At 29.7% G+C, this 23,957-nt stretch overlaps 1 protein-coding gene across 1 annotated transcript in view; it reads right to left on the bottom strand.

The window, feature by feature from the left end:
* The window catches only part of LOC113511772 (uncharacterized), a 56,448-nt gene extending 32,716 nt beyond the window's left edge, over positions 1-23,732 (bottom strand). The window contains exons 1-2 of the mRNA XM_052897504.1: positions 23,360-23,732; positions 2,748-2,986 (exon numbers count right to left, since the gene is read on the bottom strand). Of these exons, the coding sequence (XP_052753464.1) occupies positions 2,748-2,817 (70 nt within the window). The 5' untranslated portion in view covers positions 2,818-2,986; positions 23,360-23,732. The remainder of the gene's footprint in view (positions 1-2,747; positions 2,987-23,359) is intronic.
* Between the last annotated feature and the right edge of the window lie 225 nt (positions 23,733-23,957).

The raw sequence follows: 23,957 nt of genomic DNA on the forward strand, positions 1-23,957 counted from the left end.
AATTTATAAAAGAGACACATACATATATTAACCACTCGCTACAAACGATTAAAAAATGTTGTATACCACAAAAAGATCCGACTTTAATGGTGACAAAACCAGTTATTTTAGTTTAAAAACTAAACTCATGGACCAATCTTCATAAAATTTCTATAAAACTAATCTGTAAATTATCCTTTCAGATAAAATAATAATTTTTCAAAAGAACTAACGAAATTATGAAGTAACATACATAAAAAAAAACAACCAAATTGTGAATCTCTTTCTTTTTGAGGTCGATTGGAAAGTATATGTTGATACTGAGAGAGACCAGCACAGATTGTTTTCAAATTAATATTTGAAGGCAGTTTCGCTTTATCATAACTGACATGACATTTTAGTAAAATAATCTTTTTCCTAAATAATTTATTCATAAGTTCATGTGAAAAAAATAAGTAATTCCATATTATGTTATCAGTTTTTTAATCTCAAAATCTGAATGTGCTCTAAATTATTAGAACAATTAAAACTAGAGTGAAAAGTAATAAATGTGGAAAGTTGTTACCAATGTTTCATGAATTTTATCTTTCTATAAAGAAGTTTCATTTCAATAAACACTTTGTAATATTATTTATTAATAAACTGTAATTTCTAAACCATTTATGAGTAAATATAAAATTAACGTTTTGTAGTAGTCAGAGCAAAGGATTTTTCATAAAAGGCACAAGCAAATTATACAATTTTAAAAGTGCGGAAAGTATAAAAAATAGAATCCTTTGAAGATAAAAGCCGTACTTCGTGGAATAATTTTATTTAATTTTGTATAAAAAGGAATATTTACCATCATCAAAAATTATTATAAAATTATATAGGTATTTAAACAAATCTTGTTTTTTAAGTATATATCTGATGTTTATTTTAAATAGCTACGAAAAATCAACACTTTTATTATTAATACATTCGATATTGTAATTTTTCCTGATACGATCATCATATCATCATATCATCATGTCAGCCCTTAACTGTTCATTGCTGAACATAGGCCTCTTCTTTACTATACTGTATATTAATACATGTACGACACGAGATGTGGCTGTTTGTGCAAAATCTAGACATACGAGTGTAGCCTGAGATAAAAAGTAGCTATTATCCTTGTACAATATGTACGAAATTTCATTACAATTTTCATTTACAATTGGTTGAGTTAAAATGTCAAAATAAAAAACAAATAAATTTACTCTCATATTTACAGTATTATTAAAGATTGGTCTAATAAGATAAAAAAAGTCAAAGGTTATTATTCCTTTTTATTATATTATTCCTTGAGAAGTACAACTGTAAAACTGCATTAAATATAATACAGTATTTTTGTGGATATATATACACGGAACAAATACACATGCAGACATATAAACATTCTAAAAATTATAGTTTTGGGCGAACAAGAAAACCAACTCTTATTAAAACCAATCATAGCGATTTTTCTTTAATATCTCCTATGCACAAACATCGTCTAGTTACAATTTTATTATATTAGTAAGATATTTAATACCTACCTATTAATAAAATGTATACAAAACACCATTTAACAATAATAACTGAGCAATATTTACTGTAGCTTACAATACTACGACGGATATCGAATTTCAATGCTTATTTTGTGCCTTCATTGGTTATGATACAAAATACGCCTGTTTTATTAACAACAACGCTGCTAATAGAACTGATTGAACGCCATTGATATCATAAATGGGAAAATATATAAAGATGTTTGTACCTATATATAAATATATATCTGGATATAGGTACTCAGTCATGCCTATATATCTTTATGCTTTTTATTTTGAACGAAACGTGATGGATATAGGTATTTATGGAAATTAATAATTTCTTGATATAACATATCAATAGATAGGATATTTTTATTTCAATCTACGCGAACAATACTTAGGTTGAGCTAGCAAGCTGCATTACTTTTAAAATGTATATTCCTTTTTATTTCTTTCAGCTTATTATATATTTACTATTTCTTTCAGCTTTTCCCTCCCGTATTAATATATAAAGTCTATGTGTTATAACATATGCTATATAACCTACTTGTGTACCAAATTTCAATCAAACCCATTTAGCTATTTAAACGAAATTGAGTGTCAAACGTAAAAACATATTTACCAACTATCGTAATCATAATAAATCAATATCGTAAAACAAAAACTGATACATTTCCTTTTTAAAATATTTATTATGATAAAATCTACTTGTAATTAATTTAATCAGTACTTGGAAGGTATTGTATAGTAAAAACCATCTATATATCAAAATAATTTATATATTTTGTCTAATTTTCATCAATTTTAATGAAATTAGTCAGTTTATTAAGGATTTTATGGTTTCGAAAGAACATTTATTAATTTGGCCAAATGATCGAATGTTCACTATAAAGATCTAATTATAGTTATGTGTTTAGGGTTTTAAGGTTTGATAACCTCTTATTATTAAAAGTAAATTTTTATTTATTTTTTATATAGAATATATATATGTATGCCACATTATCTAATTTGACAAAGAAATACCACTACCGCCATCCCAAGATTAAATTAATGTTTTACGGTTTTATTGTTGGCTATATAACATTATATTATATTAAAATTTATTTATATTAATATTAATAGTATATTGTTTGTAAATATTTACCAAATAGATATTTTTAGCTGTATTTCGTACTATATATTTGGTATATATTTGTTGTACAATATGAATTAACTCACCCATTCCCCAGAAGATAGTTGCAAAGAATGCCACATATATGCGGCCTCCAGTCGATGGTATTAACTCCATGCCACTTGTTTTGTGTTAGTCCAAACTTGTCTCATATAAGTCACTTCACTTATTTGTCTTGCAACTTCGGCAGCTTACGATCAGTCCCAGAACACACATCAATCTAACTATAGCTAGTTCGCCACCTACACTTGCACATCACTAGCTCCATTCTTGACTTTCATGGTACCTAAAAAAGAAAAATAAACTGGGTTAAAGTGAATCGCAAACTGAACATAGTCCTGAGATGTATGCTTTTTGTGATTGGTCACATAAGAATTTCTTTATGATTTTTTTTTGGTCTCGAAACACTACAGAGTTACAAAACTTACTTTTTCTATTACAATTTGAACATAATATGCTACGACTAGTATAGACAACTAATTAGATAGCTGTATTTCACATAAAAAAGAAATATTTTTATCTTTTTTCATGGAATAAAAATATTATTATAATTCTAAACCCATTTACAGTATTGGTATACAGTGGTAGTGTATCAGGGAATGATGGCAATAGTAAATGAGGATGAATTAAGGTCAGGCAGCCTATGACTTCACCAGAAATTAACAACTACGGTTTCCAGAGGAGACCGCATGAAAGTGAAACTGACAGGACCGCTAGTTCTAACATCCCTCTCACTCTCAAAAGGATATTCACATATCGGTAGTTTTAAATAGCGGTTAAGAAAATGCAAAGTTAGATATAGATAGTTTAAACTAAGATTAGAGCAAAATAACGAAAAATACAAAACAAAAGCTAGCTAGAACCAAGTAGGTTTAAACTAAAGGAAAAAAGCAAGAACAACGTACAAAATTGTTCACAAATGCAGACAAGCAATAAAAGTATATGCTTTTAGCACGTTTACACAGAATAAAAATCGAAGAAGTAAGGAAGAACGGGAATTCGCACGCTTGGTCGATACTTTTAACATTGGCGATGTAGTTGTTTTTAGGAATCTCGATGTCGCATTTGAAATTTAGTTTCATTAATCAAGTTGCTATTTAGTATGTCAATATAGCAAATAAATACATATTTACGATGCAGTATTAACTCGGCCACAAAGCCGGAGATAACTGGCATTGTCAAAATACTTTTAGAAGCGATTTTTCTATAGTAATCAGACTTTTAAAAAAATTTTAAAGAAAAAATTTTCTTATATATTACTTGGGGAGAAATAAAAATAGTAACTAGCTACGCTGATAGTAAAAATTAAATATAGTAATATTAATGTCATAATCCTACCTACACTTACTTACGGTCAAAATATTAGTCAAGAAATAAAAATTGTTAAAACCATACAAGTATAGTAATGTATAAATTGATATTTAGTTAACTAGTACCACTGAATTGACCATATTTTGCGTATAATGATCTCTATGAAATAGAAAAAATGCAAATGTTATCTGCCTTAGTATCGAACATTTCCTTTAAACGTTGTTACGTAATAAAATATTATTTACAACAAATGATTTAATAAGACTTAAGACTGTCCTATTTTAAAATTAATTAATAAATTATTAAGATTTACCACGAATTCTCGCTTAAATACATTTATATAGAAGATCCTGTTTAATTCTTCTAGGAATAATTTCAAAGAAAATTTACAGATGCTCCTTTAAATAGAAAAACTTGATGAAATTAAAATAAGGTCGCCAACACTAACATCGATTAAGTTACCCCAGCTGGTGCGAAACAAATCTATCAAATCCGTAGCAAAATATGTAAGTATATTTACGTCGTAGCTTTTTCCAGATTTAAATTAGGTACAATATAGAGTGTAATGGAAATAGTAAATACGAGTATTCGAAACACAACAACAGAATTTATGAAACTAAACAACTTTCTTCAAAGAACATGGCAGTATTGAAATATGAAATAATGTTGAATCTTTAAATCGATCTTGTTTTTCGTCTTGGCTGCGCAGTTTACATGAAAGGGGAAAAATTTTTTTTATATTTCTACCCATTTTCAACGAGAAAACTTTTTCAGTTATACCGACATGTAATCACTTTGAAATACTCAACATTCATACAGATTTTATGATTTCATCTAAAGCAATGCATAATGTAATTTTATCAATCACTTGTCACTTATCTATATCTATTTACACCTTACATCGGCGTCTATTATTCTCCTTATACTCGTATTTCTTTATAGGATTTTCCTATTCGACACTTAATAAATGTGAATAAAATCAAAAATTGAATTCTGATCCGGCACATAATTGGATTCAATGAATTTATGTTCAATCATGTGACAGACATAAAGTTAGATAAAGTAACAATTTGAAACCTTACAGCCTTTCGGGATGAGATCGAAGCGAACGCAGTAAATTTCTACTGCCACCGATGAAATCTGACCAATCTCGCCAACGCCTTTGTTCTTTGTTTGCATTTAACATTTGCGTCAGAATCAAGGCCTTTCTCAGCGCTTATCATATTGACACAGACGAACATTTAATCCTTCAATATAAACCATCCTTTTCAAATTCGGAAGACAGAAATTATTAAATTTCAGTAAGTAACCAGTTTCGGCACGTCGAAATAGAGAATATTCACCCGCGGCAAACATCCGGCCCATCGGTGCTGAGTTAATGGTTATTTATCATCTTTCTTATTATTATAATTTATGTAAGATTGTTGGAAACAACTTTGTGAATTTTTTGTTTCATAACTTAATCATAACATTTGGTCTCGAGCTTGAAAGTACATCAGCGAGTTATTTTTTCTTAGATTTATAAATTTAAATAGCTTCCCTCATTGCGCCTTAGGCGACTTGATAAAAGCATCTTCTTGAAACAATTTTTATTTTACAAGGTGACTTACAAAAGACATGATGGTAATAATAATATTACCTTCTTCTCTGTTCTAAGTAATCCAGTTTTAAGTGTACATTAAATTTTAAAATACATAGTACTATATATCTACCTATTACAATATTTAAAAAATATTAATATGTCACCAAAAACATGTAAACAAATGTACTGTGAACATTTAAATTATAAGAAAGTAGGTGCCTAAATTTTTTAAATAAAATTTTGTCTGCGATGATCCATCGTAACGAACTCGTCACGAATTCACTACCATTTTTTTAACTGTGTACAGATCTATTTAGTAGAGAACTTAGCTCAATCCAAGTTCCTTTCCAAATCGAAAACTTAATAAAATTTCAAATAAAGTGATGTACCATCTCTAAAAATGTCATCATAAGATATTTAGATAATACTAAAATATAAATAATGAAGACTCCAATGACGTAGTATGAGAGCGAAATGGGTTTCAGGCTGCTTCGAAGATCTTTAACCATAATAAATATTAAAATATGCAATCACTTTAAGAAGATTTACCAGTATTGTTGTTTTTTGTTATTGTTGTGTTTTTTTACTTTAAAGGGCAGTTGCAATGTAACCATTTATCTTAATATAGGTATAAGAATAAATAATCCTTATAATATAGGTGTATTACGAGTAGAAATGAGAGGGAGTGTTGTATTTATGAGAAGTTGTAGATGGATTTATTTATACACACTGTCTTTTTTATCTATAAAAATATTTTTTATTTTAATTTAATTTGGTATTCAGGAATGACCGCACTTAAAAAGTGTTTTGGACGTCCTAATAATTGTTTTTCCTGTTAGTTTTAAGAAGGCGAAAACTTGGATATTTGTGCCTCAATTGCGCTTAAGCAACTCCAAATTTGGAATTTTGGACACAGCTAGACATAGATTATATAGTGAGTTTAGCGGATAAAGTCGTGAGACATAACTAGTAGACAAATAAAGAGGAATGATTAATTTTTTGGCTTCGGTTATTACATCCTGTCAGACGAAGCATTAAGGAGTGGATATAATAAAATAAAAAAAAAATCAAACTAAACAATTTCAGAAATTTTTGATACCGTATTTATATATTTATATATTTTTTATTAAAGGAGTCCGCGACTTTATCCGACATTATTAGACATTTTAAATAATTGAAATAAAAACAACCTAGATCTTCTCTGTATTAAATCGGTACTCTATATATGTCTAATTTAATATCATTGACAAAAATAAAAGAAGCACACTTCTACGTTAATAATGTTAGTAAATAGTAAGGATGTCGTCATCTTACTCCCACAATTATGATGAAACTAAAAATTATTTTTTAATTAGTATTAAATCTTTAGTCATTAAAATGCGTCTAACTAAATATGTTATACGTACAATCTTCCCTCCCTTCTTTCTTTGACAGTTAGGTAAAAGTACTAATAGAACAAATCATCAATAATTCTTAGATTTTAATCATAGTTTTCATCACCTTACAGACCATTTATTAGATTAAATACCTAGATATAGATACATATAGTATTTATATGCACAAAATACGATGTCACTCTACCTATTTCACGAATGAATTAACTGGCACTCAGTGGAAATGCTGATAGCGATTTCATGCCGCCTATTTGCACATTATTCCCTTGTGTATAAATTATATGGTAAGTTATCTTCGTTTCATTTCTTATGAATAATACAAGTGGTAACGTATCTTTCAAATTTTCTTTTTTAATATTCTGCTGCATAGCTGAATGATAAAAATCTCAATATTATACTCGTTTATTGGTTATGCTATGTGTCACTTGGATACATTATAACATTTTTTAGGGTCTAAAAGAACAAATAAATTTCTCTGTAATAAATAATTATCCATGAAACAATATGCTGTTCAGTAGTTGGTTTCTTAAATTTAAAGGAAGATATTAATCTTTTAGGACATGAACTCCAAAAACTATGTACATTTAAGAATTAAATAATAAACTAACTTTTTTATATTTTTTATAATGCAAAAGTGTTACATTATGAAAGAAATCACAGTAATATTGAAAATTAATGGAATTGCAATAAGATATGCTTTTGCGGTTTATTATTTTGTAAAACTGTATTATATTATACACTTTTTACAGACAAATGGGATGTAAATTTCTATATTAATTAAACCTTTTTATTAAGCTACCGATATAATCATTTGATTATTCATATATATTACTATATTATATTAAATTTAAGGGACTAAATTTAAATTTAAAGAATAGTTAAGGATATTAAGGAATTAAATTTTCTATTATAAATGCTATTCAAGTAGTTGTTCAGAATATCTATATTTGTCCCTTTGTCTAATATAATCATAATTTCGATTTGTATCATGTCGAAACTAATTAAAATAATAACTTTAATTAATTAAAACAAATAAACTTAAATAATTGAAAAAATAATATTTTTTAAAACTTATCTGGATATTATTCGAGTATTCTGACACTTCCTTATGGTTGACTGGGAGAGAATGCTTTTAGCATTAAGTCCGCCATGTACACATATTTGTACTAATGAATAAATAAATAAATAAATATTATATCTATATAAATCACTTGATAGAAAAGGAGTCACTTATTTTACAATTATATTTAAATTATTCCTGACTGAAATAGACAGGGACTGGTCATATAATCACACGGGATGAGAAACATTAGCCCCATAAGATTGCAGAATAGAGACCAAAAGTCGACTGGAGGAAAGTCAGGCGACAACCTATGCGCTAGATTGCCGACATACTAGAAACAGTGAACAGAACCTGAATGCGTATGGAGAAGATTAAAGTCAATTGACGAAGTCGTGAAGAGGTCTATACACAATAATAGATGAACCTGGGCTAAGAAAGAGATTTGATTTATTCCTGATCTATTTAGTAATATACGAGGATGGATGGACAAGTTCGCGGCCTCGGAGAAAACAATATAAAATATAAACAAAACTCATTTTATTTTTTCACGTAAGCTCCACTTAACTCAATGCACTTCTTCCATCTGGTTTCCAACAGCTATATGCCAGTCATAAAAAAAGTTTCTTTAAGGCCTTCAAAAAAGTCACCCACCGCAGCTTTGACCTCCTTATTTGATGAACATTTTTGACTTCCAAAGTGTTTTTTTAGGTTTGGGAATAATTGAAAGTCTGAAGGTGCTAAATCAGGGGAATAGGCAGTAATTCAAAGCCACAATCGCAAATTTGAGCCATAGATTCAACAGACGTGTAAACGCGTGCATTATCCTGACGGAACAACACTTTCTTGCTGAGTAATCCTGGCCTTTTCTCTTTGATTGTTTCACGCAAACGACGTAAAAGGATGCAGTAATAAGCCGAGTTTATAGTTTCACCTTTTGCAAGGTAGTCCACCATGATGACACCCTTAATATCCCAAAAAACTGAGGCCATCTTCTTGCCAGCTGACAAAATTGCTTTGGCTTTTTTTTGGAGTTGGTTCATTAGGTTTTTTTCCACTACTTAGTTTGCTGTTTTAACTCTGGGGTGTAGAGGTATACCCAGGTTTCATCCATTGTCACAAATCTGGCCAAAAAATCTTGTGGATCAGCCTCAAACATTTCCAAACAGTCGCGAGATACCGTGAGCTGTATTCGTTTTTGTTCAACTGAAAGCAATCTGGGTACCCACCGCACAGAAACTTTAGAAAATCCAAGTTCTTTGACTATGATGTTTTGTGTTCATTCATACGAGATGCCAATAGTGTCTGCAATCTCCCTGATGGTTAATCTCCGATCTGCCAATATCAGATCACAGATTTTCCCGATGTTTTCTTCAGTCGTAGACGTCGTAGGCCGGCCGGAGCGATGGTCATCTACAATACTCTCTCGTCCGCGTTTAAATTTTACAACCCAATTTTTCACAGTCGTATACGACGGAACTAATTCCCCCAATGTTGTTGACATATGTATCTTCGTGAATCTCTTTTGGAATTAGTTTTTTTTTTAAACAGGTATTTAATGACCGCACATTGTTCAATTTTCTCCATTCTTTAAAAACGCTGCACTTTGGCTCACAAAATCCAGTCCAATTAAAAACAGATAATACTATTGCGATAGAATTTTACAATGTGACAACCAAAGAGTAAGCAAATAGAATGAGGTCAGTTACATTAAAATAGTTCAAGTATTTGTGTTTGGCCGCGAATATTTCGATCTACCCTCGTACACTATTTACTTATTATTACATTTTTTTAAATAATCCTGGAAAAGAGGAACATAGAGAAAAGGATAAAAGTAAATTGTACACTGATAAATAGGTAATTTAAAAGTTACTTAGGACTAGCCACATATCTGCGGAGATTGTAAATAAATAAAATCATATTTATGGGAACTAATGATAAATCGAATACCGTTGTTTATGAAATGATTCATCAGGTTTGGATCACAATTATCGGCGCAGTCAATAATAGAATATAATACCATATTATATTATAGAATTTCAAAAGTTCAATTAAACAAGATTGAATATATTTTTGAATCGGTTTAGAAAATTTAATATTTCATGGAATTATAATACTTAAAAATTAGCGAATAAAATAAATAACTATCTAAAAATATTAAGTAAATAATTTAATTTTACATAATCCAAGAACTTTTTATGGGAAAAAGAATATAGTCTATGAGGGAGCACAGTTATATAATAAATTACCTAGAGATATAAAAGATTTGGTGTTCCATTGTTTCTACCTACCCTAATGGGAGACAGGCGTGACAGATATGTATGTATGTATGTAGATATAAAAGATATAAACTCACCTGTTAAAAAAAGTATTAAAATATCACATTTTAGTAATAAGTAGTCTGATTGCAGTATATGTGTGCTATTTACATATTTAATTCTAATATTAACTTAATTTTTAACTATAATATTTGAATGCGTAATCTATATGTATGTGCGTGTGGTTTACGTATTTAGGCGTATACAGAATGAGACAATACATAAAGTAATAGTACAATAAGTGAAGTTAACAATCAGTTAACCGAAGTTTGTAGATATTGCCCTTACTTTAAAAAACCTATTCTGTTGAGTCTCACTACGTTGTATAATTTTTATAAAATGAAGGTAGTTTCACATTATTTTTTATTTTTAGTTGATGTTTGATAAATACGCTTGCTAACTAAGTAAATATTAAGTGCATGTTCATAGTTTTAAATTTTTTATTTAGGTGATTTGTGTATATATCTTTAGAGAAATAAATGTCTTAAAACGTAAACCGTATTTGTAAAAAAGAATTTTGTTTAAAAGCGAGAAATATAGCAAGAACACAATCACATTTATTTGTCATATACTCACAACAAAGGAGGCTACATTTTTGCTGTACAATATGCTATTTAATTACAAATTAATAGTTTCCATTGTATTCACATAATACAGAAAAAAAAGAAAAGATATATCTCTGAAAAGATTAACACAGACAAAACTAACAAAGGACCGTTGTAAAAGCCTTAAGCCTTACTATCGAGGTCCTAATTAAAGCCCACATGTAACGAATAAAACTTCATTACGGGTTGGCGAGAAAATAGAATCCCTTATTAATTGGTAGATCTGTAGAACATAGAACATTGCAATGTACCTCGATGCCATGTAAAAAATTTGAATATCCTTTTATCAAAATAGAAATGTTTTTACTTTATAGATATTGAGAAAAAAAAATTAGGAATAATTCACGAGAATGAAATTGCCTTTTCAAAACGATATATTACAGACACTAGTAAAGTTATTGAATTCATAATTAATTTCTTATTTAGAATTTCTGTTATCACAATGCCGACTTTACAACATCATAAACGATTTATTCTTTTTTTAATAAGAATTGGAATAAGAGAGAGACCTTAGTTATTAGTCTGTATATTGCGAAAGCCTTTGATCGGGTGTGGCAGGTTAACTGCAAGTTTGTGCAGTTAGGTCGCCAGTTTTCTCAAAAAACGTAGCATTAAGGTTGTAGTCGACAGAGCATGCTCTGATTTAAAACACATGAATGCTGATGGGACATCAGCATTCATGTGTGGGGCACAGCTGTGTACTATCCCCGATCCAGTTGCTTCTGCATATCAATGATATGTTACAGAAAAGTAATATTCATTGCTATGCGGATGACAGTACGGGGGGCACATTATATACTGGTCATGCATAATAGACTTGTCTGAAGTCGAAACTTCACCTAATCAAGTTTAGATCTACGGCGAACAAAATCTTGTTCAATTCAACCCACAAGACGACACAAGTCTGCGCGTTCACCGCAAAAAGACGTTGTTTATCGTATCTCCTCATTTTCAAAGTACTTTCCTTAATAATAATACGAGTCTACTGATCCTTGGCGTTTATATATTTAGCGACGTCCAGTTTTGCAATCATCTGGAGGAAAGGGCTAAGTTGTCTTCCAAAAATTTAGGAGTACTCAATAGAGTCAGACAGTATTTCACATCGGAATACCACTTAAAATTGTAAAAAACTCAAGTTAGACTACATATGGAACACTGTTCTTACCTATATATTCTGTACCTATATATTCTGGACCGCATACAAAGTCGAACGGCTCGAATTATTGACGATCAACCCCTTAGTGTCTGATGGTCTACCATGAAATAAAATTCCGAAATTTCGTGCTCAATTTCGTGTTTTTGTTCGTATCAAAATCGACCCAGTAAATGGAGCTTAACATTTCGTTCATCATAAAGCCTGTTCTAATAGTCCAAAGGAGTGATATTTTAACATTTTTAATAATTTTAAACAACATGTATTATGTAATTTTAACATCAAATTTCTGTTTCGTTCGTCCCCGAAATTTCGGAAAATACTTCATGGTAGGCCCTCTGATTCGACCCACTGAAACTGAGTAGACATGTTGCATCTTTGTGCCTCTTTTACCAAATTTATCATGGGGAGTGCTCTGAGAAATTGTTCGGATTGTTTCCTGTTGCTTATTTTCGCCACCGTACAACCTGCCAAAACCTAAAGTTTTATCCCACCGCCACTCATTCAACCATCTGGATGAATTGTGGTCCTTCACCGCGCGTTTTTCACAGCACTTTCTTCCACGCACAATCACTTTTTTGGAATCAATACACCAAACCTACAAGAAAATAGCATATTCCTTTTTAAAAGGCCAGCAGCAGCAGCTGTGTAGTCACTTACCATCAAGTGAGTCATATGGTCGTTTATCCCTGTGGCCCGAAAATATCTCTGGGTGGAAAATAATTCAGGACTTAGAAAAAATTAATACATTAAGTTTATCTTCAGCCTCTTTAATTTCCAATGTCAACTCAAATTGTATTGTAAGCTATATTAATGAAAATAATAACTTTTTTAAGACTAGCGCCAAATCATAACTATATTTTTCATTATTCAATTAATAGTTGGATACACTACAATAGAGTGTAGTTTCTGGAAACACAAGTATCTGGAATGATTGATGAACAAGAAGGTGGAAGAATAAACTCATAAAAGAAAAGAAAGGCTGATAATACGACAAAATTGATTTATTACAATAGAAATATAAGTGTCTAAATATAGTATAGTGAGAGAAATAACGTCGATATATTAAATTATTTAGACATTTATTTATTGGAATTACTTATACCTAAATATAGTAAAAACAAACACCATATGATGTCGTTTACCAGTCAACTGTAGACAGGAATAATAGAAAATATAATTGATGGAGTAACGTAATAACCAAATAAAAAAAATAACATTTGGTTTCACAAAAAAAAAAACACCGACTTCAATTTCAAAACAGGTCATTTTGATTCAAAACCTACTAATTAACTGGTTTTAATATTTTTTCTTTTGGAAGAATTCAGTGACTCTAAATGTAGCCTTTAATCAATTGATGAATAATTTGTATTTATAATACTTTTCTCTTAAATATAGTATTCATATTATGATAAACGTTATTGACCAATGTGGTACAAAAAGCAGTTTTGTGTTATACTATCCTGGTCAAACAGTTAAATATGGGCTTTTAATTTGTTTTCCTTCTCTTTTGTAAATGTATTCGGTCTTACTACAAAAAAAAAAAAATTAAAACACTGTTAATCTAAACAGTGTTTAATAAAACTCTGAAAAAAGAATAAAATTCACATTGATAATCTAGGAGACATTAAATCAATTTAAAAGATAATGTTCATTTTTCAGAATTATTAAGCAAATCATGAACAGCTTAATTTTATATTTTAACAAGTTACATTAAAAGTAAAGGTTTTTGTTCGCTGTATAATCATATTTTCTAAAAAAAAACCGTTATAATGATATTATTTTTATAGTTTCCTTTTTACAAATAAAGTACTACTTACTATATACTACTACATATTAATAAACACTTCGATTAATTGTTTATTTGCGTATAAGAAGTACGTTCTCTATTTCTATTGTTTTATGAGCATGACATTATTTGGTTCTGTATGTACACATTTGTGTCCCGGTAAATTGCTAGACACCCCCGAGGGATGGCAAAAGTAAAAATACGCCCAGCTAAAGCTACGGGCGACCTCTTATTTAATAACCTCAGTGTTTTGTTCTTGATCCCTGTCACTTTTAGATATTTTGATTAAATTTATTGTTGCCCACAACAATCTTTGTAGTCCTTGTATTGTCAAAAAGTTCAATTTTCTTTAATTTAATAAGTTTCTATGTACTTGATATCTAATTGTGTTAAAAGACCAACTGATTTTATTTTTCATTTCATTACATTAGTGGAGTATTTACTGTATTATTACTAGGACTGTTAAAAATGAGACAAATACTCTATTCTGGTAAAAAGAATTTGTTTCAATACTTTAGAGTAGGTACTTAGAAATATTAAAACGAATTCTATTCTAAATATTCAATATATATATATATATATATCTAAATACTTACAAAATAAGTACTTATTCTAAATTTGTAGATATATCTACACCTACGAGACATTTTATACTATATAATATTAATGGTTTAAATTATATAAATTATATACAAATATGTAAAAAATATAATCGTATATCGTAATCGTGCTAATATTAATGGTATATTAAGCAAAATAATATTGATTTTTTACATTCTTTATCCGTAATAGACTTACGTTGAGCACAGGGTAATATTTTTGACCAACATTTAAAAATCTTGTTTGTATGTTTCATTATATTTTATAGTTATTTAATTTTTTTTTTTATTGAGATCATAATTGATTTATATTTATTAGATACGCTATCATTATAATATGTTCCTTGTCGTATTCTCTTTTCATAGAAGAAATACAATCGATAATATTAAAGTAAAATTATAAACTCCTTATCTATATACTTTTAATATTAGATCACTTATGAGGTAAGGAGAAAAAATCGAATACCAAAGTACAGATAGTGTGTATTATGAATTTGAATTACACCCAACAAAATGTTGATAGAATTGAGTTAGCGACATATAAAAATAAAACTGCAAACATAGTAATAACTAATAGTTACTTAAAAATGTTCAGCAATAAAGAAAATATAAATTTTTAACATCCATAGAAGGTACACCTTGCCTGGTATGTGGGTAGATCATCGAACAAAAGAAGGCGACACAAAGAGCAATGGGACACATTTTGCTGAGCGCCCCGCGTCGTGTCCCATATTTTGTAACGAGATGATGTGCTAGCATTTATTCTACATGCCTCATATAAAATGTATCTCATGCACATTGTATATGTAATATTTATAAATTGCATTTCGCGCTGAGAAAACAAATATTTGGTAAATATTTTTCATTTGATCAGTCATTGATATTATATTCGACCGACTTCAAAGAGGTGTTTATAATTCAACTTCATTTTTTGTCTGTATATTATGCGAGGTACGTGCAAATATATTACGTTAAGTATAATTCAATTTGGATGAGTTTTATTATTAAAAATCTTGCGTTTGTTTTACATTATTATTAAAAAGATTAAAATCCTTTTTTTCGGAAAAAATCTTAGATTATAGAAAGATTTTACTTATCTAGTATCATTACTATCATCATCATTATCATCATCATCATCATATCAGCTGTTAACTGTTTACTGCTGAACATAAGCCTTTTGCTATTAAGGGGTTTTGCCAGTAGTTGCCACGCTTGGCTGGCAGGTTGGCAACCGTAGTTAGGCTTTGATGATATTATAAGAGGAATGTTGCTGCCCATTCTTCGTCCATTAAATTCCCTTAGTCGCCTCTTACAACACCCACGAGAAAGGAAGAGGGTCATTAGTGATATTACCATAGTTTTAGATAATTCTCATACTGGTCCATATCGTATTAGAAGAAACCAGGTTACGTATATTCTGAGTTAAAAATACATATTGTTAATATGATGCTGAATTAGTTTCAAAAAGGTCGTTTATATTAAATTGACTAACTTCTAACTTCAGATCTCACATAAGTAATAATACTTTTTTTATACAACTTAGAATAGCAAACAAGCTGACGGCCCACCTGATGGAAAGTGGTAACCGTCGCCTAAAGACATGAGCAGTACCATAGAACTCATTTATTTAAATCATATACATATTATATGTTAGGTTTAGTAAAAAACCTATTTTCTAGTATTCTATTAACGATGATATTATAATCGAAATAATGACGATATTAATCTATCATGTGTGAGAGCAGGAAGAAATAACACTTAAAAAAAGCTGTAAAATGTCTCAAATTATATCTAGATAATTTAAGAAATTTCCTATTAAGTCACTGGTTTAATTATAAAATATCGTTCACTGAATTGTCAAAGATTCGACAATAATTGCTTCGAGTTTGCTCCAAATGATCTACTATTTAATTCTTTTTATAAAATATACAGTAAAAGAATTTAAGATTCAATTCACAAAGAAGTAGCAATATCAGTCGTGACAAAATTAGTACAGGACTAACACGGAAGTAAACTCTTTCGATATTAAAAATAATAATTGAAATCGCTTCAAAATAAAGTACATTTGCACGAATTATAAATTTTAATCATTTACAATTGGCGAATTAGGATTATACTGGAAAATTTTACGGTTAATAGTCGATTGAAATTTTGTAGTAAAATGAAAGAACAAATTGACAGAGATATAAACATACAACTAAATAAGAACGTACAATGAAACTTGAAATTGTGCACAGAACACGGGGATTTCTTATTATTATAATAGCTAGTTTTTTAAAATAGCAGTTAGTAATATGAGCAAATTTTAAAATAAAGTATAAGAGAGTAAGTTTATAGCATCGTTTCGAGTAACTTTATATGCAAAATTACATGAGATTTACATATTATAATGAAACAATATGTTTACATCATCAGACAAATTTTTACTACCTTCAGTTAATGTTCCAAATGCATTGAAAACAAAGTGAAAGCGAAAGTGGTTAAGTTATTATAACCATTATTGTATAAGACTACTTAAAATCAATAATAAACTAAGTAATATATTTTTGTTTAATAATATCAAAATTAAGTTGGTATATAGAATTAAATTATGGTAAAAAAATATAAATAATAATAGTAAAATTTCTTGGTAATTTTTTTTTACTGAAACTGCTTTCGGGGTTGGACGGCAGTATCTTAAAAACAATTAAAATGTAAGTGCTTAAAATTTTTTTTTCACAAGAACCATTTCTATTTTATCGTTCAATACACACGGTACAATCTATTGATTGACATATAACAGCCACCTTAGTCTTTAGGGATTGCAACGTTTAAAAGGCATCTTATCTTCTGATGGCCGCGGTGCAATTACCGCACAATACAAACATTTGTATTCATTAGTATCATTGTTTGTATTATGCTAGATGTTTTATATATAATTATTTCTATCTATAGTTTAGTATACATGGTTGAAGTTCTACTCAGTTTGAGACTAGATGAAGCTGTGTAATATCTGGTAATATTTCCAGCAATAAGTATTCTTTACACAATTACCAATAAGTTAAGATATAATTTATGACGGCGCTACAATGACTGTGCGCGTCCAGAGCCAGTACTCGAAGTTTGTCTGACTACAGAAAGAGAGAGACGTAATTTCTCCGAAACTGTTTACTGCTGCTTTGTATGACGTTTTCAAGACATTAAACTAGAAAAAGTGGAACATTAATATCAACTGTGAGTATGTTTTCATCGTCGATGCACAAACTATATAGTCATAATAGCAGAGTCACTGGACAACTTAACAAGATGATAATTGTTTCTAGATGCGTGCAACTGGAGCTGAATTTGAGCAAGACAAAAGCCATATACAATGATTTTATTACTCCTAAACCGGTAGGACCATCGAAAATGCCTCTCAGGGAAGATCAATAGACGTATCCAATTAGGCTAGGTAACTTTCAAGAAGGTTCGTCATATCCTTATCTCAAGTTTATCTCTAAAGTCTTTAACACGTGCGTTCTTACCATTTTAGTCTACGGTATGGAAACATAGAGAATGAGCGCTAGATTGATCCACAAACTAAAACTCATACAGCGAGTGATGGAGAGAGCTATGCTAGGTATTTCTTTGAGGAATAAGATTCGAAATAGTCACATCAAACAGAGAAATCGACATAGTCCTCAAAATCTGCAAGCTGATACAGCAGTGGTCCTGTTACATCTGTGGAATGATGATGCCCTGTGGGCCGATTTGCCTCTAGATGTAATGACGATCTCCGCAAGACAATGGGAAGAAAATGGAGGCAAAAGGTAGAAGGCATTGTCTATATCCAGCAATGGGTCGACTGATAATAAATGATAAGATATTATAAAACTAATGCCTATCTAGTGACTCTAAGTAAGATACTCGTACCTTATAGGTACGAGTATACATGTAAAATAAATTAATCATAATAATGTAACAAAAATATTCGTAAACAAATAACCATTTTCAATATAACTAGATATATAGATCATATATTTCGCAAGTATATATATATATACTTGCGAAATATATGATCTTTATGTTGGTAGTTCAATATAACTGTGAAACGTTTTCGTTCATTTTTATAGTACTATTTTGTCATCAATAATATATTTTTTGTTCATAATTTTTAAAGAAAATTGTAAAAAAAAAATATCAGAATGTCTTCGTATCTCAACGACCCATCGAGCGCCGCTGAAAGGCAAATATGGCGCTAGGATAAGTAGGATATGATTGAATGTGATGGATCACGTCGATAGGGGAGAAAGTCTCGGTGCCAGTATGACTTTTGACATATACTCTGTCCCAGCCAGCTATCTACTTTCCTATTTAAAAAGCAACTCAGAAAAATTTCGAATGAACTCCAAAATTCGAAAATATTGGATATCAATACATACATATAATACATATTTTATTAAACAAATTTTCATTCATTTGCATGCTATAAATTTGGCTCATGTTTGACTGGATTTAGCTTTTCCAAATATTATACTTATTTCTATACATCTCAACTAAAACTTACAAGATACACGATTTATTTATTTGTTTATAATGTTATTTACTTTCTCACTTTCCTGGAGACTTTTTTATGTACATATATAGTTGCTTTTATTCTAATAACTAGAGCTTGTAAATCTTACATTACTGTAGGTAATAAATTATATTATTTTGTGCTATACAAAAATTAAAAAAATATAATTTTGACTTCTATCGCTCTTATTAAGTCACACTTCTATTATATGTAGTTGCATATATACATAGCTGTTACTATTTACATCTGTAAATTTACATAGTCTCGAATACTCTCATGATTGTTATTATTACTGGTAATAGAAATAATGATTTGCTATTGATATTTATTAATAATAATATGACAGAAATAAAACAAAATCTTTTAGTGAGCTCTATGAAAAAGAAAAGAGGTCAAGGTGTAATTGGACTGAAGAAAAAATAACGACTTTCTATATAAACAGGCTCGGATAATGATGCCTCTGTGGTGCTATGATAAGAAATAGAAAGGATAGAATAAATAGATAGAAAGGATAGATGGAAGGCTGACCCTTCACAAACCATACAATTTGACATTTATAACATAACATTTTAAAGTACATATTTGTTTTTGAAAACAATACAACAACAGAAAAAATTTTAAATGTTTTAAGTAAAAACCTAAAGTATGATTTATTATTACTCAATTTGCATTTTTTTTATATTTTAATTCTCAGCAAATGTGTTTTTATAGAAATCAGTTATTTTCGTGCTCTATAAACCTTCATAGAATCGTGTTAGCGTATCATTACATTGTACATATACTATGTATCATTATCCTGTAACCACTATAGAACATAAGCCTCCCCTTGGTGAGTTTCGCCAGTTGCCAAGCTTGACAGGTGGATTGGCAACAGCAGTTAGGCTTTGGAGATGTTTAAGAGGGACGTTCTTACCCATCTTTCGCCTTCCTGTAGTCGCATTTATGACAGCAACTATATACTATGTATACACAAATATTTATGAAATCATTTTCATTAAATTAAACTATTCGTAATTAATTACTGTGCAGTCCCAGCATAGAATGGATCACCCCTTCCTTTCTGGATAAGGTAAGAGGCAACTAAGGGACTTAAATGTCGAGGGATGGACAGCAACGTCCCTCTTAAAACTACACCAAACCCTTAACTACGGTTTCCAACCCACCTACCAAGCGTGGCAACTACTGACAAATCCCCCCTTATAGAGGAGGCCTATGTTCAGCACTGGACAGTTAACGGCTAATATGATGATAATGATTTATAGTTAAAATTTAGATATAAGTTTTGGATTTACTATAATACCTATTTATATATTGCGTTTGTAATTAATTATATTATTATTGTAAAATAATTTAATAATGACATTGCAGACAAATATATGTGATATATTTAATTAAATTTAAAATATCTATATAATAAATAAAAATCAGCTAAATCTTTTACATCAATAAAGGGAAGGATTATTTTAATTGTTTACTACGTACCTACATAGATGTAACAAAATATAATTGCTTATTACATAATTGAAGAGATCTGCGAATAAGCCGATTAAATAAGAAATATTTTTTTATATTACTTTTATATGTATTTCTTTTTGTCTAAGCGTATCTAAAATTCCATGAGACAATATCCAAATTAATTTATATTCTTCTAGTCCATATAAATTATAATATGAAGGAATATAATATTTATTGCGTTTCATATATAGATATAGTTAAAATTCTATAAATGTTAACATAATCAATGAAGAACAGGGATTTTATCACAAAATGCAATATCAGATTGAGTCATCAGAGAGACTTTGTACAAAAGTCGATTGCTTGGGTACCTTTGTCCCATTTGTGTTTTAACCGTGAAGCAGTTGTATTTACATGGCTGTGTTTCAGTTTTAAGGGTAGGATATGGCGTGAATTTACAGGATACAGAGGAATAACACCTGAGTCCTTAGGAATGGCAACGCATGGGGGGTATCATGGGCGAAACAGTATACTCTGTTACGTCCATGGTACTGCTCATGTCTATAGGCGACGGTTACCACTTTCCATCAGGTGGGCCGTCAGCTTGTTTGCCATTCTAAGTTGTATAAAAAAAAGATATTTATTATGGAATTTAATAAAAATCGTTTATAATAAAAAGTTTACGTTACCTACGCTAAGGTGAAATAACAATATATATGTCGTCTATATATTACATTATGCATGTGAAAACAGAGTAAAAATAAATAAAGGGGACTCGAGAACAACATAACAGGTAGAAGAAAAACTCAAAATAATATACAGTCCACCTCGCTAGCGTGGTAATAGTGGGCTATTCTTCAACGTTTTTATAAAGAGAAATAGACCAGTCTCTAGCAGTTAGTTTTTGTTAAATTTATCTTGATATATTATATAAAAATGCTGTGTTTGCATTGAACTTCGAAAGTCTACAACTCAAGAGATAGAATAATTTTTATCCCAGTAAGAAAAAAAATTTACGCAGTACGTGGTGGTGAGATGGAAAACAATGTTTACCGAGTTAGCTAGTAATTTTATAAAATGAATCTTATTATTACCTGTATTATAGTAAGAAATTTTGTAAATATGTTTTGGTGTTTATTATTAAATCGTATTTAAATAGTTGGACGCACTTATGTAAACTATGATACGTAGATAAGAAATGTCTTAAGACAAAGAATAGATACGTCTTATTTCACCCTGACAAAACCGCAAGATATAAAATATTTATTTATTTATTTATTTATTTAATTCTTTATTGCACCATAAATAAAAATATACAATGACAAGTGAATAATTCAAATGAAATACAGTAACATAAATACAGATTTAAATATATATTTAGATAAACACATAGTATTTCAACTTCGGATGTATGTAAAATGTATAATTTAAAAATTTAACTACAGACCTTGATTGTGTGACTTTAAACTAACTAGATAAAAATAAACACAAAGGAAATATTCGACTTTAATAGGTCACTGGCATGCATATTTTAAAGGTGTTTATTACTCAATCATGCTTAATAAGCTCAATAGTTTTAATAAAATTTCGTAAATCCGTTATCCTGATTAATAAACAAAAATTTAGCATACATAGATAGAATCTGGAATAAAATATAGGATAATTTTTAACTGCCATCCGCAAGGCCACAGATTCTACAGCTGCTAGTAAATAATCTTTACTACTATTACTATAATACATATTAAATATAATATGGTCACGTGAAAGAAGTCGCGGGTAAAAGCTAGTTATTTTTATAAATTTATAGAGACAGTTTTTTATTCATTATTAAGAGATTTCAAAGAAAAAAAGTTTCTTATTTGGACAAGTTTTTTGTATATTACACTATATCTTCGCTTATTCCAAAGCGATTTTGAATTTTTGCTATTTAAAGAACTTAGTTTTGTATTGGCTTCTTATTAATGTTGTCATTATTTATGCCGCTGTTTTATGTGTAATAAAATGGAACATTATCATAACAAGTAGTACCAACAAAGTCAATTTTATTATTAACAATTGTTTTTATTTATATTAAGATATTTGGATTCTGTGATGAACCTGCTAGAATTATAAAGTCGTTTGATTATTTTCATATAGTACCCTAAAAGAATTGTAATACTTGTTTAAAATATATACTTGACTATGTTCCACTGACAGGTTATATTAGTCAATAATGATGCAAGTAGATAGACAGGCATTTGAATATATTCATAAATACAGCGCGAGAATAAGATTAGAATAATCTTTGGGATAAAGGAGCGTGCTAGGAAAGGTGCGACGGTATATCCGGAATAAAATGGAAAACATAAATGGCAAAACCCTGTTCTACATTTTAATCCTATCTCAAATTCTTGGTAGATACTTCGTAGTAGCATATTTTTTTTATTATTATTAGTTTTGTTTATACATTTATTTCTTAAAATAATCACAAGAGACATTGTATATATTGCAAGTTCATTCATCATTCAAATATTCGTCATATTTTTTTATCTATTGTTAGGTACTAATAGATAAATATCCTATTATCTTGGATGATACAATTATGAATGAAAATCAAAAAATTATAGTAGTTATCATAAATGTTACCCTAATATTATCTTCAAGAGATATATAGGTGCCTAATAACAGTATATTTTCAAATAGAATATTTTTTTAAATATTATTATTGATGTTTAATATCAAAAAACATTATAATAATCAATTAAGCAATGTATTCATAATAATATATCAATAAATTAAGAAATTATTAAATTAGGAATAATAGTAATTGATCATAAACATGCATTCTAATATTCTATTAATAAATATTGGAGTACGTACATTTATGTAAGAATAAAGCTGATATCATAAACTTTTAATGCTCGTAAAAGTTACCAATTCTTCTGACTCATTGAAAAAGAGCGACAAACAAAATCACTTCCACGTCCGCGACTTTCTGAAAAACAATTTCATTAAAACTCCAGGGGCGTCTAGCTAATTAGGTCCGAACTTATTTGTTTGGCTGAGTTTTTGACAGGCGAGTGACGTAAATTTTAATCAGCAAATCGTCGAGCCTCGATCGGCCGTTAACGCGTTGCGCACAGTCGCCCGTTCCCATGGCACTGGCGCGCGGATCGTGGGGCAGGGAGCTCGGCGACGACGGCGAACGATGCTCGTATCCCAAGCGCCTCTCCGCCTCGCCTGCCCGGACGGTGCGCGCCCGCCCAGAGCATTGCAAACTCCGATTTCCGTAGCGGCTAAGCCGAAGCTTTCCTAGATTGTGTGGCCTTAGTGAACATTAATTACACCCAACTTAGTCTGATTAAACCTTGAGGAATTATCCGGATTGACAAAATTAACTTTTAACTCAGATTTATGTCGTCTCCAACGACGATAGGTCGAATAAGGAAATCCCAACAGCTACGTATTATTGTTTGAC

Source organism: Galleria mellonella, unplaced genomic scaffold (assembly GCF_026898425.1).
Source record: "Galleria mellonella isolate WM207_F2 unplaced genomic scaffold, CSIRO_AGI_GalMel_v1 utg117, whole genome shotgun sequence".
Lineage (NCBI taxonomy): Eukaryota > Metazoa > Arthropoda > Insecta > Lepidoptera > Pyralidae > Galleria > Galleria mellonella.